The 20,910-nt window shown below is 38.3% G+C and overlaps 1 protein-coding gene across 1 annotated transcript in view; it reads right to left on the bottom strand.

Annotated features, from left to right (window-relative positions):
- Positions 1-1,303: 1,303 nt before the first annotated feature.
- Positions 1,304-20,910, bottom strand: part of LOC140507684 (uncharacterized) — a 24,497-nt gene continuing 4,890 nt past the window's right edge. Inside the window, exons 5-6 of the mRNA XM_072615666.1 lie at positions 15,144-15,268; positions 1,304-1,894 (exon numbers count right to left, since the gene is read on the bottom strand). Coding sequence (XP_072471767.1) covers positions 1,886-1,894; positions 15,144-15,268 — 134 coding nt within the window. The 3' untranslated portion in view covers positions 1,304-1,885. The remainder of the gene's footprint in view (positions 1,895-15,143; positions 15,269-20,910) is intronic.

The following is a 20,910-nucleotide window of genomic DNA, read 5'->3' as shown; positions in this document are numbered from 1 at the left end:
TCTCTGAGACTATGGGAAAATGATTTTACAGCCCTGGCGACTCAACTTTGGACAAGCTTCTTCCAAACTCTGTGCCTCAGTGTCCTCCTCTGTCCAATGGGTGTCTTAATCCCTATCTCAATCAGTCAGTAAACATTTATTAAGTACCTTCTATGTGCTAGGCATTGTGCTAAGTGCTGGGGATACAAAAAGAGGCAAAAGAAAGTCTCTCAAGAACCTCAGTCTACGTTATCATGAAGATCAAATTAAATGAGATTGAAAGCACTGCATGAACCACAAACTAATCCAATGGAAGGGCAAGGGCATAGATGGAGTGAGAGGTAAACTCAAAGGCTGATCCCTTCTTATGTTTACAGACGAGGAAACTTATTCAGGATCCTAGATGAAGCATGAATCAGAGGCAAGATGCCAACCCAGGCGCTCTGGTCCTGGAGCCAGGCCTCCTCCCTCTGGATTACACTGCTTGCCACCATCAGGGTGACCATTCTCATCTCTGAGTCCCTGAGGTGGCTGTGGGGAGGGAGGCCCAGGGGGCAGAGTGGGGTGAAAGGGCTCCAAGGAGTATAAGGTGCCAAACAGTCAGGCTCTGATGACCCTGGAACAGTAGAGTCTGAGATCTGGGAGATAACTCAGAAATCTAATCCCCTCGTGTTACAGATGAAGAGACCAAATCCCAGGTGACTTGCCTACAATTACACAGTGAGGTGGTGGCAAGGTTGGGGTTAAAAGCCCAGGGAAGGGGATCTGCTCACTTCCTGCCAAGGCAGCTCAGAATGTTAAAGAGCATTCCCATCCCAGTCTCTGTCCAGCCCAAATCTTCCTCTCTGCACTCCCTGCTCCTGCAACTGTCCCTGGGGGCCAAGCAGAAGCAATCTCATTTCTCTTCCATTCAACAGCCTTGCAAATACTCTAACACAAATACATCTCCAGGTAAGGCATCTCTTCTCAGCTCCACACCCACACAATGTTCAGCCCATCCTCACAGGAAGCATCTTGAGACCCTTCATCCTGGCTGGCCTTCTCTGGACACCCTCTCATTTACCAGTGACCTCCCTAAAGTGTGGGGCCCAGGACTGAGTACAACTCTCAGATATGGGCAGAACGAGGTGGTGCTGTAACATCCTGTACTACCCATAGTACTGGGGAGTTAAGGTACTGTAAGTCTTTTTTGTTGTTGCCATATCATATTATTAACTGATTTTGGGCTTGTGGTCCCCTAGAAATCCCAAATTCTTACCTTTTTTTTTTTTTTTTGATGAACCGATGTCTGGCCATATGTCCCATATTATACTTGTGAAGCAAATTTTTGGAACCCAAACATATTTATCTTTATTGAATGTTATCTGATCAGATTTGGCTGGAGCTCATGCGACCAAAGATCTAGAGATGGAAGAGACATCTGGTCCAACCCCTCGTTGTACTGCTGAAGGAGCGAAAGCCCAGGGAAGTTAAGTTGCTTGACTAAAGTCACCCTGATAGCAAATAAGCATATGAGGTAGGATTTGAACCCAGGTCTTCTGACTTCAGAGCCAGCCTGTTGAGCTTTTTTTCTTTTGGATTCTGACTGTCATCCAGTGTATACTTTCTAGCATTGCGTTATCTTCGAATCTGAGAAATATGCCATCTAATGTCCTCATCCAAATCATTGATAAAAAAAATTAAGTAGCATAAAGACAAGCACAGACTTCTAAGGCACTCCACTGAAGATCTCCATCCAAGCTGACCTCCAACTATCAGTGGCTACTCTTGAGGGATGGTCATTCCCACAGGTCTAAATCCACCTCACCGAACTATGTTCTAGCCCATTTTTCTCCATCTTATCCACAAGAATAACAGGTAAAATAAAATCAATAAAATCTAGATAAACAGCACCTTCAGTATGTCCCTAGGATCCCTGTAAAAAAATAGAAACAAGATTAGTTTGGCAGACTATTGTTTTTAACAGAGCCGTGTTGGTTCTTGGAAATCTCCACTTTCTTTCCTAGATGCTCACAAATTAACCCTTTAGTGAAATGTTCACTAATCTTTGTCAAGAATTAGCATCAACCTCATTGACTTGCTACCTGCAGATTCCTTTTTCTTTCTTATTTTTGAAAATCTCAGTAGTATCAGAGACCTGCAGCTCCCCTCCCATTCCCCATAGTCTTTATAAAGTGGACCATTGATAGCAGCTGAGTGATGATCCCAGCTTTTTCTCCAGCTGGGCTCTGGCTCGCCTGGTGACTTGAGTTCCTGATGGAAGCAAGAGAAGCCCCTACTGTTTCTCTCTTTGGCATTCAGCTCCCTCTTAGCCATTTTTGGTCCTTCTTATTCAGGCCAAGGAACAGTGAGTTTGTAGCTGAATTTATTCCTCCTTTCCGTGTTTCTCTTCCCCTCTTTCCCTTCTGTCCCCTATTTTTCTTTCCACTATAATTGTTCCCTTGGAACCTTTGACTTGATAAAAGCGTATGATATCTATATTGACCTTGACAGGGTAGAAGGCCTGCTTCTGTCTCTTTTGAAATACCAAGTTTGTTTCGGGAGTAAAGGGTCTAAAAGCAGTGGTATGATCATAAATATTTAACAACTGGCTCAGGGCAGGAGCAGGGGGATGAGTGGGAAGGATGTTCATGTGATTAAATTTATTAAATATTAATTTTTAAACTTAAATGTTTTAATTTTTGAAATTATTAAAATTGCATTAAATAACACTTTCTCCATCTTTTTCTTAAGTTTAGACAATCACTAAAATAATAAATCAAGCCCTGATTTGTGATGTTTGATGATTGCTGACATATAAATATTCACACTGAAAATTTAACAACCAGCTTTCTGCAGGCACCCCCTAGCTAAAAGGCATATGACAAGTTCCTCTTTCTCTACCTCTGATGGAAGGAAGGAGAGGAAGCGAGTAGTGAAAAAGAGAAACAGAGGAAAGCAATCTACTAACTTGTCTCCCAAGGACACTGGAAGCAAACCTGAGTGAAAACTGAAATTTAAAAATGGAATTTTGCTCATTGAAAAGTAATTCTAAAGAATTTGTGTTCTCTGCCCCCTAAAATGACTATGGGCTTTGACAGGTGAGTTTTTGCTTTATTTTGCCCAGAACCAGCCCTCCCCCTGACTGCCCAGTCTCTAGCACTGTTACCGAGAGCCATCAATCCCTCAAATCCAGGATTTTAATTTCAGCTTCAGTGTTCTTCCCACTACACTAAGTTAGAAATTTCCTGTTGTTCGGTTGACAAAGTATTGCACTTGGAGCATGGGTATCAGGGTTTGTAATATAGGCTATTTAATTTACTCTTTTGTGTGACCTGAGGCTAACCACTTCCCTTCCCTAAGGCTATGCTCTCATCTGTAAAATGGGAGCAAGAATTGTTGGCAGTACAGATGCTGCGTTTGGCAAGAGGCTCTGCTACTTCCTATCGATGTGACCTTGGGGTTCTGATGTTATAAACACGGCTCTGACTACCTTCTGTGAAGATGCCCAAGCTAACACAGCAGACAGCTAGCTGCAAGATGAAGGATGCCAGAGGGAGCTCAGATTTCAAAAGCCAGCAAGTTGGGTACCCAGTGGTTTTCAATAGGATAGCAAGTGGAGTTGAATAAAAGAGGGGCTACTTCTTTTTTCTTTCAAACTGTGAAAAAGAGAAGGGGAAAGTTTATACTTATCCTGCTAAAGCTAAAAAAGCCACACAATGTAAATGAAAACTAAGAGACCATTTGAACAGACTACCATTTATACTGTTAAGTGACAGTCTGTGTTGGATGTTTTTTGCTTAATTGTTTTACTTTATCACAGAGAAAGTTTAGGTAGGAGTACAAGGGGTGTAAGGGGCCCAGAGGGTCCCAGGGGGTGCAAGTCAGAGGCAAAGCCTGTTCCCGTGGGAACGGTGCTGACGCACACCCTGGCAGAAGCTCTGTGTGACCCTGGAACCTGATGTTCCTGCAGATACTGATGTCCTGTACAGTAAAGTTACAAGTGAGCCTGGGAACCCAGGAACTAGCTGCAGGAACAAGATAAGCTTCCTTCCTTACTGCGGGTGTAAGGATGTGGAATAGTCATGAGATGGTGAAGTAATGTGATGAGCTCAGCATGTATGTGATTGGTGGACACAGCCTTTATAAACCCTAACCCTCAGCTGAATAAAGAGTTGTTGTTGCCTGGATCATCTTGTCTCCGGTCTCCTTCCTTCAGGGCCCACAGATTAGAAGCCCATGGGTCAGGGGGATCCAGGGGGCTCGGGCCCTGACCCCGAGCAAAGGGGGAAATCATAGAATTTGAGAGTTGGAAGGGGCCTCAATGGCAACTACTAAATAACTAGGATGGAAAGACAAAATGTATCAATAACACTTTTTTAAAAGACTAACGAGGGTACTTCTGGGGGCAGAGTCAAGATTGCAGAGTAGAGAAAGCACTCAGCCGAGCTCTCCCAACATTCCCCTTTAAAAGAATGACTCAGATTGAATTCTGGAATGGCAGAACCAACAAAAGTTCAGTGAGACATTCTTCTAGCCTAAGACAACATAGGAGGTTGTAAAGAGAAATCTTTGACACGGGAATGCAGGATGGCCTGGAGACCATGTGGATGAAACATGAGTGATGGGATGAGGTGGTGGTGACAGAACCAGCAGCAACTTTGGGAGCTCTCAATCCAGAGATGGTAAGGAGACCTGGCAAATGGTCAGAAAGAGATTACAGGGTACCCCTTTGTTGGTGCTGGACATAGGACCAGATACCATTTGGCAGTTCTATTGCCGATACCCACTGCTGGTTATTGAACACGGTTCAATGGCAGAGAGGAGCACTTTTGCTCAAGAAGGAACAGGGGCCCAGAGAAGCAATATCAGTTCAATCCCAAGGGCTCAGAGACCCTTCCTGGGTAAGGATCAAAGTGTGGACCAGCAAAGCAGTGACAACATTTCTCCCCAGATCACACCACCTTGGAAGCACCAGAAACTTCTAACCCCCCCATAAATGGCTCTGAAAAGAGCAGTGTGACAGAGTCTGAAGTTTGGGATAGTGCCCTTTCCCCTCCATGATGGGAACAGAGCCCAACGAAAAGTTCAAAATCAAGAAATGGGGTAGAAAAATAGGCAATCAATAAAGACTCTGATCACAAAAAGTTACTACAGTGACAGAGAAGATCAAGACACAAAATCAGAAGAAGGTAATGAAGTTAAAAATAGCTCCAAGAAAAACCTTTAAGACAAATGTGAATTGGACACAAGTCAAACAAGAATTCCTTGAAAAGGTAAAAAATTATTTTAAAAACCAGTAAGAGCGGTAGAGAAATAATTAGGTAAATAAATAAGAGCAAAGGAAGAAAATGATGAAAAGACAATTAACATTATAGCAAAAGAGGTGCAAAAAATACTGAAGAAAATAACAACTTAAAAACAGAATTGGCCAAATGAAAAACATAAAAATCCACTTAAGAAAATAATTCTTTAAAAATTAGAATTCAGCAAGGAGAAGTTAATGACTTTCAAGAGACATCAAAAAACAATAAAATAGTCAAAAGAATGAAAAAAATAGGAGAAAATGTGAAATATCTCATTGAAAAAACAATTGATCTGTGAAAGAGATTGAGATAACTTAAGAATTATTGAACTACCTGAAAGCCATGATCAAAAAAAGATCCTAGATATCATCATTCAAGAAATTTTCATGGAACACTTCCCCAGTATTCTAGAATGAGGGTAAAATGAAAATGGAAAGAGTCCATTGATCATCACCTGAAAGAAATGACAAAATGAAAACACTCAGAAATATTATAGCTAAATTCCAGAGGTCCCAGGTCAAAGAGAAAATACTTCAAGCAGCAAGAAAGAACCCATTCAAATAACATGGAGCACAGTTTTCAGATAAGGAAATTAAAGTTATCTATAGGCATACAAAAAAATACTCCAAAAATGTGACAGGTAAACTATTCCTTGCTCTCCCAGGTTGCTTATAGTATCAGCCTTTATATTTAAGTTGTGTTCCCATTTTGACTTTATTTTGGTATATGATTTAAAATGTTGCTTTATACCTAGTTTCTGCCATACTATTTCCCAGTTTTCCCAAAAGTTTTTGTCAAATAGTGAGTTCTTACCCCAGAAGCTAGAGCCTTTGGATTTATCAAATAGTATATTACTATAGTCATTGACCTAACCTATTCCACTGATCTACCACTCTGTTTCTTAGTCAGTACCAAGAAGTTTTGATGATTGCTGCTTTATAATACAATTTTAGATCTAGTATGGCTAGGACACCTTCCCTAGCATTTTTTTTTCATTAATTCCCTTGATATTCTGGACCTTGTGTTCTTCCAGATGAATTTTGTTATTATTTTTTCTAGCTCTATAAAATAAATTTTTGGCAGTTTGATTGGTAAGGCACTGAATAAGCAAATTAATTTAGGTAAAAATTGTCATTTTTATTATTTTAGCTTGGCCTACCCATGAGCAACTGATGTTTTTCCAATTATTTGGATTTGACTTTATTTGTGTGAAAAATGTTTTGTAATTGTGTTCACATAGCTCCTGGGCTTGTTTTGGCAGGGAGATTCCCAAATATTTAACAATATCTACAGTAACTTTAAATGGAATTTCTCTTTCTATCTCTTGCTATTGGGCTTTGTTAGTAATACGTATAAATGCCAGTGATTTATGTGTGCTTACTTTATATCCTGCAACTTTGCTAAATAAATAAGCTTTATTATTTCAAGTAGTTTTTTACTTGATTCTCTAGGATTCTCTAAGTATATCATCATATCATCTGCAAGAGCGATAGCTTTGTTTCTTCTTTGCCTATTCTAATTTCTTCCCTTTTGTCTTCTCTTATTGCTAAAGCCAATGTTTCTGTTACCATGTTGAATAACAGGGGTGATAATGGACATCCTTATTTCACCCCCGATCTTACTGGTAATGCTTCTGGCTTATGCTCATTACATAGAATGCTTGCTGATGGTTTTAGGTAGATGCTGTTTATCTTTTTATGGAAGACTCCATTTATTCCAGTGCTCTCTAGTGTTTTTAATAGGAATAGATGTATTTTGTCAAAAGCTTTTTCTGCATCTATTGAGGTAATCATATGGAAGTTTTGTTGTTGATATAGTCAATTACTTATACTGATAGTTTTCTAATATTGAACCATTCCTGATATAAATCCTACATAGCCATAGTGTATTATTCTCATGTTAAGTGGCTGTAATCTTTTTGCTAATGTTTTATTTAAAATTTTTGCATGTATATTCATTGGGGAAATTGGTCTATAATTTTCTTTCTCTGTTTTGAGAGAAAAAATACACACACACACACACACACACACACACACACACACTCAACTGGGTATAGAAATCTATCTTACCCAACAGGGAAGTAGAAGGGGATGGGGATAAAGAGAAAAGGGCCAGGGGTGGGATAAAAGGGAGAACAAGTAAAAGAAGGCTGTGTTCAGAAGCAAAACAGACTTTAGAGGAGGGGACAGGATAAAAAGACAGAGAAAAACAACAGAAGAAAATAGGATGAAGGAAAATGCATAGTTAATAATCATAATAAATGGGATGAACTCACACGTAAAATGTAAATGAATAGCAAAGTGGATTAGAAAACAAAATCCAACAGTATGCTATTAACAAAAACACACACTTGAGAGACACCCACACATAGAGTTAAAATAAGAGGCTGGAGTAGAATCTATTATGCTTCAGCTATGGTTAAAAAAAAAAAGCGGGGTTAGCAGTCAGGATCTCAGACAAAGCAAAAACAAAAATAGACATAATTAAAAGAGATAATCAGGGAAACTGTATCTTGCTAAAAGATGTAGACAATAGAGTAATAGAGTAATATTAATTCTAAACATATATGCATGAAATGGCATAGCATCCAAATTCTTAAAGGAAAAGTTAAATGAATTACAGGAAGAAATGGATATAAAATTATTCTACTGGGGGATATCAAGTTTCCTATCTCAGAGCTATGTAAATCGAAACATAAAATAAGTAACAGAGAAATCTAGGAGATGAATAGAATCTTAGAAAAGTTAGATATGATAGTCCTCTAGAGAAAACTGAATAGGACTACAAAGTAGTGTATCTTTTTTTTCAGCTGTATGTGGCACCTTCACAATATATTAAGGCATAAAAACCGCAGAACAAATGCAGAAAAACAGAAATATTAAATGCACCCTTTTCAGACTACAATATGATAAAAATTATACTCAATGAAAGATCATGGAGACACAAATTAAACTTAATTGGAAACAAAATAATCTAATCCTAAAGAATGAGCAGTTCAAAGTAAAGAAAGGAAACCGAGAAGGGGAAAGGCAAAAGATCTCTTCAAGAATATTAAAGATATCAAGAAAATGTTTTGTGTAAAAATGGGCAAGATAAAAGACAAAAATAGTAGGGGTTTGACAGAAGTAGAAGAGATTAAGAAGAGATAGTACGAAGATACAGAAGACCTATATAAGATCTTAACATCACCTATAACCAGGATGGTGTGGTTATTATCTAGAGCCAGATGTCCTGAGGAATGAAGTCAACTTGGCCTTAGAAAGCATTGCTAACAACAAGGAGGTAATGGAATTCCAGCTGAGCTATTTAAAATCCTAAAAGATAATCCTGTTAAAGTGCTGCATTCAGTATGCCAGCAAATTTGGAAAATTCAACACTGGCCACTGGATAGGAAAAGATCAGTTTATGTCCTAATCCTAAAGAAGAACAGTGCCAAGAAATGTGCAAATTACCACACAATTGTGTTCATTTCACACCAGCAAGGCTATGCTTAAGATTTTGCAAGCTAAGCTTCAACAATATGCGAACTGAGAATTACCAGAAGAACAGGCTGGTTTTCAAAGAGGCAGAAGAACTAAACAGCATATTGCCAACATCAGCCAGATTATGAAGAAAGCAAGAAAATTCCAGAAAAACACCTACTTCTGCTTTATTGACTATATAAAAGCTTTTAACTGTGTGGAACATAATAAAATATGGTAAGTCCTCAAAGAGATAGGAATACTAGATCATCTTACTTGTCTCCTAAGGAACCTGTATGTGGATCAAGAAGCAACAGTTAGAACCAAACATGGAACAAGTGATTGGTTTAAGTTTGGAAAAGGAATATGACAGAGCTGTACTGTCACTTTATCTATTTAACTTATATGCAGGACACATCATGCAAATGCAAAGGTGGATAGTCATAGGCCAGAATTAAGGTTGCCAGGGGAAATATTAACAATCTCAGATATGCAGACAATACCTTTTTGATAGCAGAGAGTGAAGAAGAATTAAGAAACTTCTTAATGAGAGTAAAAGGGGAGAGTGTAAAGGTTGGCTCAGAGCTTCATATTTAAAAAAAAATAACAACTAAGATCATGGCAACCAGTCCCATCACATCCTGGCAAATAGACAGAGAAGAAATGGAAGCAGTGTAAGATTTTATATTCTTGGACTCAAAGATCACTGCAGATGGTGACTGTAGCCATGAAATTAAGACACTTGCTACTTGGAAGGAAAATTGTGGCAAATTTGAACAGCATATTAAAAGACGGAGACATCACCTTGCCAACAAAGATCTGCATAGTTAAAGCTGTGGTTTGTCCAGTAGTAATATATGGCTGTAAGAGTTGGATTATAAGGAAAACTGAGCTCTTCAGAATCTATAATTTCGAACCGTGATGCTGGAGAAGACTTTTAAGAGTGCTTTGGATAGCAAGGAGGTCAGATCAATTAATACTTAAAGAAATTAATTGACTATTTGGAAGGACAAATACTGAATCTGAAACTTTAATACTTTAGCCACATAACAAGAAGACAGGACTCATTGGGAGAAAAAAACCCAACCCTGATGCTGGGAAAGATTAAAAACAAAAGGAGAAGGGAATGGTAGAGGATGACATGGATAGATAATGTCACAGAAACAATGAAGATGAGCTTAGATTTTGGGAGACAGCAGAGGATAGAAGTTCTTGGCATGCTATGGTTCATGGGGTCACAAAGAGTTGGACATCACTACACAATAACAAAAGAATGAGTGGGTCGAAGAATAAATCATAGAAACAGTCAATAATTTCATTAAAGAGGGTCAACAAAGAGACAAAATTTGTGGGATGTAGCCAAAGTGGTACTTAAGGGAAATGTACATCAGTAAAAGAGAAAAAGAACAGATCAATGAATTGGTCATGCAAAAAATAGAAAAATAACAAATTGAAAATAGGAAAAGAACATTAAACAAATTAACAAATTAAAATTCCTAAGCACCAAAATAGAAATCCAGAAATTCAAAGGAGAGATTAATAAAATTTAAAGTAAAAAAATTTTGAAATAATAAATAAAAAGCAACAATAAAATACTTAACCTATTGGTTAAATTGATTTTTAAAAGGAAAGAAAACCAAATTACCAGTATCAAAAATGAAAAGAGTGAATGCACCACCAATGAAGATGAAATTAATTATTAGGAGTTATTTTGCTTAATACTACATACCATTAAAACTGACAATCTAAGTGAAATGGATGAATATTAACAAAAATACAAACTACCTACATTACAAAACAAGGAAATAGAATACTTAAATAACTCTATTCTAAAAAAAAGAAATTGAACAAGCTACCTAAGAAAAAATCCCCAGGACCAGATGGATTTACAAGTGAATTTTGCCAAACATTTAAGGAACAATTAATCCCAATATTATATAAACTATTTGAAAAATAGATAAAGGAGTCCTACCAAATTTGTTTATGACACAAATATGGTTTTGATACCTAAACCAAGGAGAGCAAAAACAGAACGAAAACTATAAACCAATTTCCTTAATGAGTATCAATGCAAAAATTTTAAATAAAATACGATTGAGATTACAGCAGTAAATGGTCAGGCAGGATCTATACCAGGAATGCAGGACTGGTTCAATATTAGGAAAACTATCATAACTGACCATATCAATAACAAAAAACCAAAAACCATATGACTATATCAATAGATGCAGAAAAAAAGCTTTTGACAAAATACAGCACCCATTCTTATTAAAAACACTAGAAACCATAGGAATCAATGCAGCCTTTTTAAAAATGATAAAGTACTACCTATCTAAAACCAAGAGCAAGCATTATCTGTAATGGGGATACACTTGAATCTTTCCCAATAAGATCAGAGAGTCAAGCAAGAATGTTCCACTATCACTGTTATTATTCAATATTGTACTAGAAATGCTAGCAATAAGATAATAAAATGCTATAGCAATAAGACAAGAAAAAGAAATTGAAATGATAAAAATGGACAATGAGGAAACAAAACCATCATTCTTTGCAGATGGTATAATAGTATACTTAGACAACTGTAGAAAATCAAGTAATAAAACTAGTTGATATAATTAACAACTTCAGCAAAATTAGAGGATATAAAACAAACCCACATAAGTCATCAACATTTCTATATAGTACCAATAAAGTTCATTAGGAAGAGATAGAGAAATTCCATTTAAAATAACTTCAGACAGTATGAAATACTAAGGAGTCTACTCGCCAAGACAGAGATTATATGAACACAATTACAAAACACTTTTCACACAAATAAAGGCAGATCTAAACCACTGGACAAATATCAATTGCTCATGGATAGGCTCAGTCAATGGAATAAAAATGATAATTCTCCTAAGTTAATTTACTTATTCAAATGAACAAAGGATTATTTCACAGAGCTAGAAAAAAAATCTGGAAGAATAAAAGGTAAAAAATATCAAGGAAATCAATGAAAAAAATGTTAAGGAAGGTGACCTAGGAGTTCCAGATTTCAAACTATTTTACAAAGTAGTAGTCATCAAAACAATCTGGTACTGGCTAAAAGAAATAGAGCGGTAGATTCGTGAAATAAGAGTAGGTACAACACACAGCAGTAAATGGCCATAGCAATCTAGTGTTTGATAAACCCAGAGACCCAAGTTTTTTGGACAAGAACAGAACATTTCAGAAAAATTGCTGGGAAAACTGGAAAGTAGTTTGCCAGAAACTAGCCATAAGTGAATATCTCACACTGTATACTAAGATGAGGTCAAAATGAACAAATGATTTAGTCATAAGCAGTAATATCATAAGTAAACTAAGGGAGCATAAAAATGTACCTGTCGGATTTATGGATAAGGGAATAGATGGAATTATGAGAAGTAAAATAGATCATTTTGATTACATAAAGTTAAAAAGCTTTTGCACAAGCAAAACTAATGTCAAAATTAGAAGGAAAACAGAAAAGTGGGAAAATTTTTGCAGTAAGTTTCCCTGATAAAAGCCTCACTTTTCAAATATATAGGGAACTGAGACAAATTTATAAAAATAAGAGCCGTTCCCCAGTTGATAAATGGTCAAAGAAAATGAACAGGCAGTTTTCAGAAGAAATCAAAGTCAATTGAGTCACATGAAAAAAAATGCTCTAAATCACTATTCATTATAGAAATGCAAATTAAAACAGCCCTGAGATACCACCTCATACCTTCAGATTGGCTAACATAGATAAAGAAAATGAGAAATGCTGGAGGGAATATAGAAAAAATGAGGACATGAATGTTCTGTTGGTAGTTGTCAGTAGTCCAACCATTCTGGAGAGCAATTTGGAACATTGCCCAAAGAGCTAGAAAACTATGCATATTTTTTAATCCAATAATGCCACTACTGGCTCTGTATCCCAAAGAGATCAAAGAAAAGGGAAAAGGACCTATTTATTATAGTAGCTCTTTTTGCAGTGGCAAAGAATTGGAAATTGGAAATTGAGGGGATAATTGGGGGATGGTTGAACAAATTGTGGCATATGATTGTGATGGAATTTTGTTGTTCAGTTTTGTCCATCTTTTCATGACCCCATTTGGGTTTTCTTAGCAAAGATACTAAAGTAGTTTGCCATTTCTTTCTCCAATTCATTTTACAGGTAAGAAACTGAGGCAAACAAGGTTAAGTGACTCACCTAGGGTCACAAAGCTAGTAAGTATCTGAGGCCAGATTTGAACTCAAGAAGATGAGTCTTTCTGACTTCAGGACCAGCACTCTATCCACTGTATCATGAAGCTGCCTCCATGATGGAACACTATTGTGCTATAAGGAATGATGAGAAGAATTCAGAGAAATCTGGGAAGACTGAACTCATGCAAAGTGAAGAGAGCAGAACCAGAAGAACACGGGACACAGTAACAGCAACATTGTAATGATGATCAACTGTGATGAATTTAGCAGTTTTAATCAAGACAATGATCCAAGATCATTCCCTAAGGAGCCATGAAGAAAAAAATGCTATCCACCGCCAGAGAGAGAACTGATGAACTCTGAATACAGACTGAAGCACATTTTAAAAATATATATATTTTATGATTTTGTTGGTGTTTTCTTTTGCAATATGGCTACTGTAGAAATGTTTTGCGTGACCTCACATGTATAATCAAAATCAAGTTGCTTGCCTTTTCAAGGATGGGGAAGAAATAGAAAGGAGTGATAGAGTTTGGAAATGTTAATTTTAAAAAAAGATTGTTAAATTTTTCATATAAAAATAGGAAATATTTAATGAAAGAAAATAATTTTAAAAATAAAGAATAGTGAGAACAAGTTATGGCACATGAATATGATGAAATTTTATTTTACTATAAAAAATAATGAAAGGGATGGTTTTAGTGAAACCTGGGAAGACTTGTATGAATTGATGCAGAGTGAAAAGAGAGGAGTGATTTAATAAAAACACTGTAAAGACAAACAGCTTTGTAAAACTTCAGAGCCGTGCTGGATGCAGTGCAGTGCTCCAAAAGACAATGATGCAGCAAGCTATCCATTTCCTCAGAAAGAAGTGATGGACTCACTTTACAGAATGAGACATATATTTTTTGGATGTGACCAATGTGTGAATCTGTGCATATTTGTTTTAAGGGGGTTTTCCCCCATGTGAGAGGAAAAGATTTTTGTTAATTAAAAAAATTAATTTAAAGAAGATTAATGACAAAGGAACCAAATTATTTCCAGATCACTGTTTTCATTAATGTCCTGCCCTATAAAGTTTACTTTTTATTCTGTAAAGGGAAGAGAGAGAGGGATTGGAGAGTCCCTGGGCATGCCCACTGGCACCTTGCTAATTGGACCCCAGGATGTGGTGTTATTTCCAAGGTGATTGGCTGGTTGGGTCTCAAGAGCATGGACGTTTTTCTTTGGGAACTTCTTTTTTATCTTTCTCTGTTCAGAAGATAAAGTACCACAGAGGTAGGTGTGTGTGTGTCTGTGTGTGTGTGTGTGTGTGTGTGTGTGTGTGTGTGTGTGTGTGTGTGTGTGTGTGTGTGAGAGAGAGAGAGAGAGAGAGAGAGTGTTGGGGAGTTGGGAGAGGGAGGGAAACTGTGAAGTTGGACAGTCCCCACTCCCAGGAATTAATCAGTCAATAAATATTTGTTAAACATCTACTATGTCCTAGGCACTGTAGATAAAAGAAAAATCTTAATTTCTCCTCTTGGAACCCTGCAAACAAAGGCAACATCTCAGGACATTATCATCATCATAGTGAATTTTACTATAGCACTGTTATTATATAATTATATTATTACCACATAACTATAATCATTGAATACATAATTAATATATTTTTAATATAGTATTAGTACTAGCTAACTTTTAATACAGTTCCTTAAGGTTTGCAAATCACGTTACATATATTATCTCATTTGATCTGCGTAATGATCCTGTTAGGTAGGCCCATCTTACGGATTGATCCGTGTTAAGCAACATGCCCAAGATCACACAACTAATTAAGTATCTAAGATAGCTTTGTGAAATTTGGTGCATTTTGACATCACGTTAGGCCCTCTATTTACTACACTGCCTAGTGAGTAGCAAACTGCAGAAATAAATACATTCTACTCATTCATCCAAAAAGAGGAGTTCCAGCCCTGGAGGCTGCCTCAAGTTCAAGGTCCTTAGTCCAAATGTTTGGCCACCAGCCTTCCTACAGGGAGGAGATCTTATCAACAATGTTCTTCTTTAGATAAAAGAGTAATCAAGATGAGCTAATCAAGTTGGGTGAGGAGGGTGACCTTTGTGGGCTTTGTCAACACCGCCCCGCTCCCCCGCACTGTGAGTTGCCTGGTCAGTGCACATCCACTGGGAAAAGAATTGCTAGGTAAGCAACACTAAAAGTGTGAGCCTTGGGGTGGGGACTCACCAGAATGTCAGTTACTCCCATGGTAACTCCCAAGTTCAATTTCCATTTGGGGATAGCAGATGAGTTGTTTGCATGCTTGATGTAGTTTTTTCGTTTACAGGCTTCTGTGAGGTTTTTGCATCTTCCTGTGGGGTAAATACCTCATATTATTATCTTGAATACTTTTAGGTGAGCTGGTGACCCTGTTGCACCCTTCTGGGGAAACCCTGACATAATCTATATTGTGGGTATAATATAGAAGATTTTTTGGAAATAATTACAGGTGAGGGCAATGAATCAAAGAGAGATAATGATCCTTTGGGGAACCAACCTCTGTTCTTCTCCCCCTGCCCCACACCTACACCCCCAATCAAACAACCTCGCTAGGAGTCCATAGTCTGGAGGGGGTGGGGCTTGGACCATGTTTCATGGATACTCTACTTCAAGGATAGTGACTGAGCCTCTAGGACTTCATTGGGATGGGGAACTTCCAGGTGAGGAAAATCCTTCTACCAATGTAGACTAGTACTTTCTCTTTAAAAGTTTTAGAATTACCTAGAACAACTTTCAAACAGAACTGACCCCAGGCCACATATTAACTTAGAAAATCACAAATTAGCATTAACTGTGCTGTATTGCATTTTTATTTATTTTGTTAAACATTTTCCAGTAATATTTCAATTTGGTTCTGGCAGTTTTGCTGGCTGTGAGTCTGGCATCTCTAGTCTAGAGTACTAATTAATCAATCAGTAAAAATTTAATAAGCACCTACCACGTATCAGAAATTGTGCTAAGCATTGGATGTAGAGAAAGGTAAAAGATAAACTCTGCCCTCAAGGAGCTTATGGGGAGGCAATAAGCAGATACACGTATATAAACTATATAAAGAACAAACAGGACTTTACTAATAAAAGGGAAGGTACTAGAATTAAGAGGGGGTGGGGAAGGGATTTTAGCTGATATCTAAAGGAAGGAATACTAAGAAGCATCTTCATGTTGTACTTGTTCATCCTCTGTTCTGGAAAAGTACCAGTAACATCCCAAGGGTGATGATGTGAATTGGATTTAAATAGGAAAAGCTGCAAAGTCATCTGTGAGCTGCCTTATTCTCTCCTCCAGTCATCCAAGTCCAGTGGCAAGACAAGCAACTCTTTCAAGGTCAGCCAGGAGGTGTCAGAGGCAAGTCTCCTGTTGGGGCTCTAAGGATGGCTCTCTGTCCACTACACCATAGTTTCCTTTCTGAAAAGCATGTCTTTACCCCAATTGATAAATGGTCAAAGGATATGAACAGGCAATTTTCAGAGGAAGAAATTAAAGACATCTATAATCATATGAACAAATGCTCTAAATCACTTTTGATTAGAGATTTGCAAATCAAAACAACTCTGAGGTACCACATCACACCTATTAGATTGGCAAACATGACAGAACAGGAAAATGATAAATGTTGGAGAGGATGTGGGAGAATTGGAACACTAATTCATTGTTGGTGGAGCTGTGAGCTTATTCAACCATTCTGGAGAGTGGTTTGGAACTATTTCCAAAGGACTACAAAAATGTGCATACCCTGTGACCCAGCAATATCGCTTCTAGGACTGTATCCCCAAGAGATCATAAAAATGGGAAAGGGTCCCACATGTACAAAATTATTTATAGCAGCATTCTATGTGGTGGCCAAGAACTGGAAATCAAGGGGATGCCCATCAGTTGGGAAACGACTGAATAAGTTATGGTATATGAATGTAATGGAATACTATTATGCTATAAGAAATGATGAACAGGAAGATTTCAGAGAGGCCTGGAAAGACTTATATGATCTGATGGTGTATGAAAGGAGCAGAACCAGGAGAACTTTGTGCACAGCAATGACCTCAGTGTGTGAGAGTTTTTTCTGGTAGACTTGGATCTTCATAGCAATACAAGGACATTAAAAAAAAAAAATTCCCAATGGTCTTCTAAGGCAAAATGCCTTCCACATTCAGAGAAAGAACTATGGAATTCAATTGCAGAATGTAGCAGATTATTTGTGTGTGTGTGTGTGTGTGTGTGTGTGTGTGTGTGTGTGTGTGTATGTATTATGTTTTAGTTTGTTCTATGATTTCTCCCATTTATTTTAGTTCTTCTACACTGCATGACTATATTGAAAATGTATTCAATAGGAAAGTATATGTAGATCCCACATAGAATTGTGTGCCATCTTGGGGAGGGAGGGGGAAAAAACTCTTAAGTTTTATGGTAGTGATTGTAGAAGATTAAAAATAAATAAAATGAATATATTTTTTAAAAGCATGTCTTTAAAACTTCTGTAATTGTGTGCATGGGAGTACAGCACAAATCACTACTCCTCTATATTCTCAGGTTTTAGGAATGACTGGACCTCCACCAAGAGAAAAAAGAAAATGGGGTGGGGGTGGAGTGTTAATGATGTTTGTACCACCTCTCTTCCTAAGTTTTTTGAGAAAAGTATTTTGTAAACCTTAAAGCACTACAAAATTGTGAATTGTTATTCCTTGTTAAGGCTGGTCCTTGGATGACAGACACAGTACATCTGTCTGTGCTTAAAACCTTCCTAATAGTGGCACTCAGTAGAATGTAAGCACCTTCAAGGCAGAGATGGTTTTGTCTTCATTTCCCTAGAGTCTGGCATAGTGCCTTGCACTTAGTTTAAGAAATGCTTGCCAAATGAATGAATATTAATTTATACACACACTGGATAAATTGGAGGTAATCTCAGTGGGAAGAGGGGGCTTGAAAGGCTTCTTTCAAAGGCTTCTTTAAATTGAGACTTGAGCTGAGACTTAAAGGAAGCCAGGAGGTCTGAGATGAGGAGGAAGAGCATTCCAGGCACCTAAGTCTGGAGATGGAAGGTCTTGATTGAGTAATATAAGGAGATCAGAATCACTGGATCACAAAGTGCATGGGAGATGTACAAAATATAAAGGAGATTGGAAAGCTAGCATGTGATCAGGTGATAAAGAGTTTTAAAAATCAAACAGAGGATTTCACATTTGATCCTGGAGGTGACAGGGAGTCACGGGGGTGTTTAAAGGTCACTGTATTCCTAAGGGCTTTCTCAGTCTTAATATTCTGTGCTCCAAGGTTCCTCCCAGTTCTAATATTCTATGTTTTAAGTTCCCTTCTATCTCTAACATGCCATGTTCTCTGGTCTCTTCTAATTTCCAGCAATAACGTCCCATTTTCTGTGTTCTAACAAAACATAGGGTAAGGTCCCTTCTGGCTTTATTATTTTGTGTTCTAAAGACCCCGTCATTTCCAACATTCTGCAACCCCTTCCAGCAAGGCCATTCTATAAGCAAGGTTCCTTCTAGCTTGAGTATTATACATTTCAATTCTAATATATTACTAGGACCCTATTTTACCTGGCAGTTTGGGGCGATTTTTTAATAGTGCCATTGTTTTGTATGTGGATAATTCCTACCAAACAGGGTCAAACCCCCAAAGGAAGAAAGTGTATAATTAACTTCAGATGTCCCAGTTCAAACTCAGTGCTTGCAGAGGGGAAAAAGTGAGGCCAGATTTTTGGTGCTAATTACAGGGGAGCTGTGTTGCTCTAAGAGGAATTCTTGTTCTTTTCCTTTCCCTCCCAGGCCTGTTTTCTTTTTTCCTGTCTCTTCACACGTTACTTAACTTTTGACTTGGACACAGCAGGTAAAAGCATTCAAAACACAAAGTACTTGGCTACAGGTTTTAGAGAAGCTCCAGAAGGTGAGAGAGAGAGCATGCTGGGATAGTCTCAGGATGCATCCTATATCCTGGGAAGATTGGCTGTTTTCCCCACCTCTTCCCCCCACCCCATATTTCTACCCTGGTGGGGCCCAGGGCTTTCTCTGAGGTTGTGCAGTGGGAAGCTGGGGGAGGGGGGATGTAGGGAGAGAGAGAGAAAAATAATAATACTACATTCCAGAAAGATGGCGGCATGGTTTCCAGCACTCCATATTATTACTGGAGCCTGGAAGCAACAGGCATGGTGGGGTTGGTGGGCAGGATTCCAGAGCTTTCCCCACTGACTTCCTCCCCAACCTTTAAAAATCTCAAGCCTTCTCTTGACCTCAATTTTTCCCACATGTAAAATGGGGATAATAACCCCTTCTCTGCTTCCCTCACAGGGCTATAACGATAGAATAAGATACAGAGGCAGAAACAATTTGTAAACTATAAAGGGCTAAAGAGTTGTCAGGAATTATTTTAACTTCGATACTTCTAAGATCCCTTCTCAGTCTGACATTCTATGTTTTTTGTTCTAAGACTACTTCCAGCTCTGACTTGCTATGTTCTATACTACTATTCTACTCCAGTTCTGGTATTCTCTGTTCTAATATCTCTTCTCATTCATTCATTTTTTTCTCAGATGCCTTGTAATTCTAAGGCTCAACTTTTTATGTTCTATGATCTCTTCTAGTTGTAACATATCCATATTGTAAGGTCCCTTCCAACTCTGACATCCTATGTTCTCAAGCCCTGTCCATCAGTGACATTCTATATGGTTGAAATCATTGGCATTTAGTGTTCTAAGGTTCTTCCTATCTCTGACCCATGTTTTATGGTCTCTTCCATTTGCTGACATTCTATGTTCTAAAGTCCCTCCTAGCTCTGACGTTCTGTGTTCTAAGGCCTCTAAAAGCTCTGAAATTCTATGGTCTAAGATCTTTCCCATTTACTAACATTCTCCATTCTAAGGCCCCTCCCAGTTCAAACATTCTATGTTCTAAGGTCTCTTCCATTTACTGACATTCTATGTTCTAAAGTCTCTTCCATTTCCTGACATTCTGTGTTCTAAGATCCCTTCCATTACTGATATTCTGGGGTCTGAGGTCCCTTCTGCCTTTGACATTTTCTGTTCTCAGGTTCATCTGAAAACCAGCTCTGACATCTAGGCATTTGGACTGAATGCTTCAGGAGGTATGAGTAGGGATCAGTTATCAAGTAAGGGCAGGAATGGATGGCGCCATGACAGTACAAGATCACCTAAGAGCTTGGTGCTGGTCTTGCCCATGTTGTAGAAGGGCAGGGGGTGTGGTGCCTTGGTGAAAGATGGACTGACCCATCGCCATTCTTGCGTGGGAGTTTGAGGGGTTTTTAGTGGGAGAATGAACACATGTCTGTCTATTTAGGATTTGGGGTTTTTTAGACCAAGTGTGAAAGAAGCAGGAGAAGCCAGGTTGTGACTTGGTCTGAGGTAATGCTGGTTGGCCCAAACGCCGGGAGGTCCTCAGCAGAGCATGCCCTTTGAGAGTTCTTGTCCATGACTGGATAAAAGAAGACTGTGTTTCTTAGGTTTTCTTTCTGCCCAAATAGCCACAGGAGCAGCCTATAGCCTCAAGTCTGCTATTTATGTTCTTGTAAAAACATTACCTTTGATCACAGGTTGTGGCTCTTTCTCTTAAAAAAAAAAACCCAAAAAACCACCACAAACCTAACTCATCTCTCACTGTCTGTCTTTCTACTCCTGCCACTTTCTTGCTTTTTCTGTCTTTTCAGGTTTCTCTTTTCCTTCTGTCCTCACCTTTCAGGGTGCTTCTGTGTCTACCTCTTCTCCCCATGTGGCTGCTCCCTGCTGGCCCTCTCCTCATTCCTCCATCTCTGTCCACTCTGCTCTGTTTTCTTCCATGTCTCTCCTGTCTCCCATTCTTTCTTCTCTCTTTCCCTGTGTCTCTCCTGTTTCTCTTTCCTTTCCTCTTCCCGTCTTTGCTCTCCTTTTCTCTCCCTCATCTATTTCAGGCTGGGATTCCTAGGTCTGGCCTGGGCTTTGCTTCTCTCTCAGTTCCTC

The sequence above is a fragment of the Notamacropus eugenii genome, chromosome 5, assembly GCF_028372415.1.
Source record: "Notamacropus eugenii isolate mMacEug1 chromosome 5, mMacEug1.pri_v2, whole genome shotgun sequence".
Classification (NCBI taxonomy): Eukaryota; Metazoa; Chordata; class Mammalia; order Diprotodontia; family Macropodidae; genus Notamacropus; species Notamacropus eugenii.
Note: the sequence above shows the minus strand (reverse complement) of the source record. Positions and strands in the feature narration are given on the sequence as shown.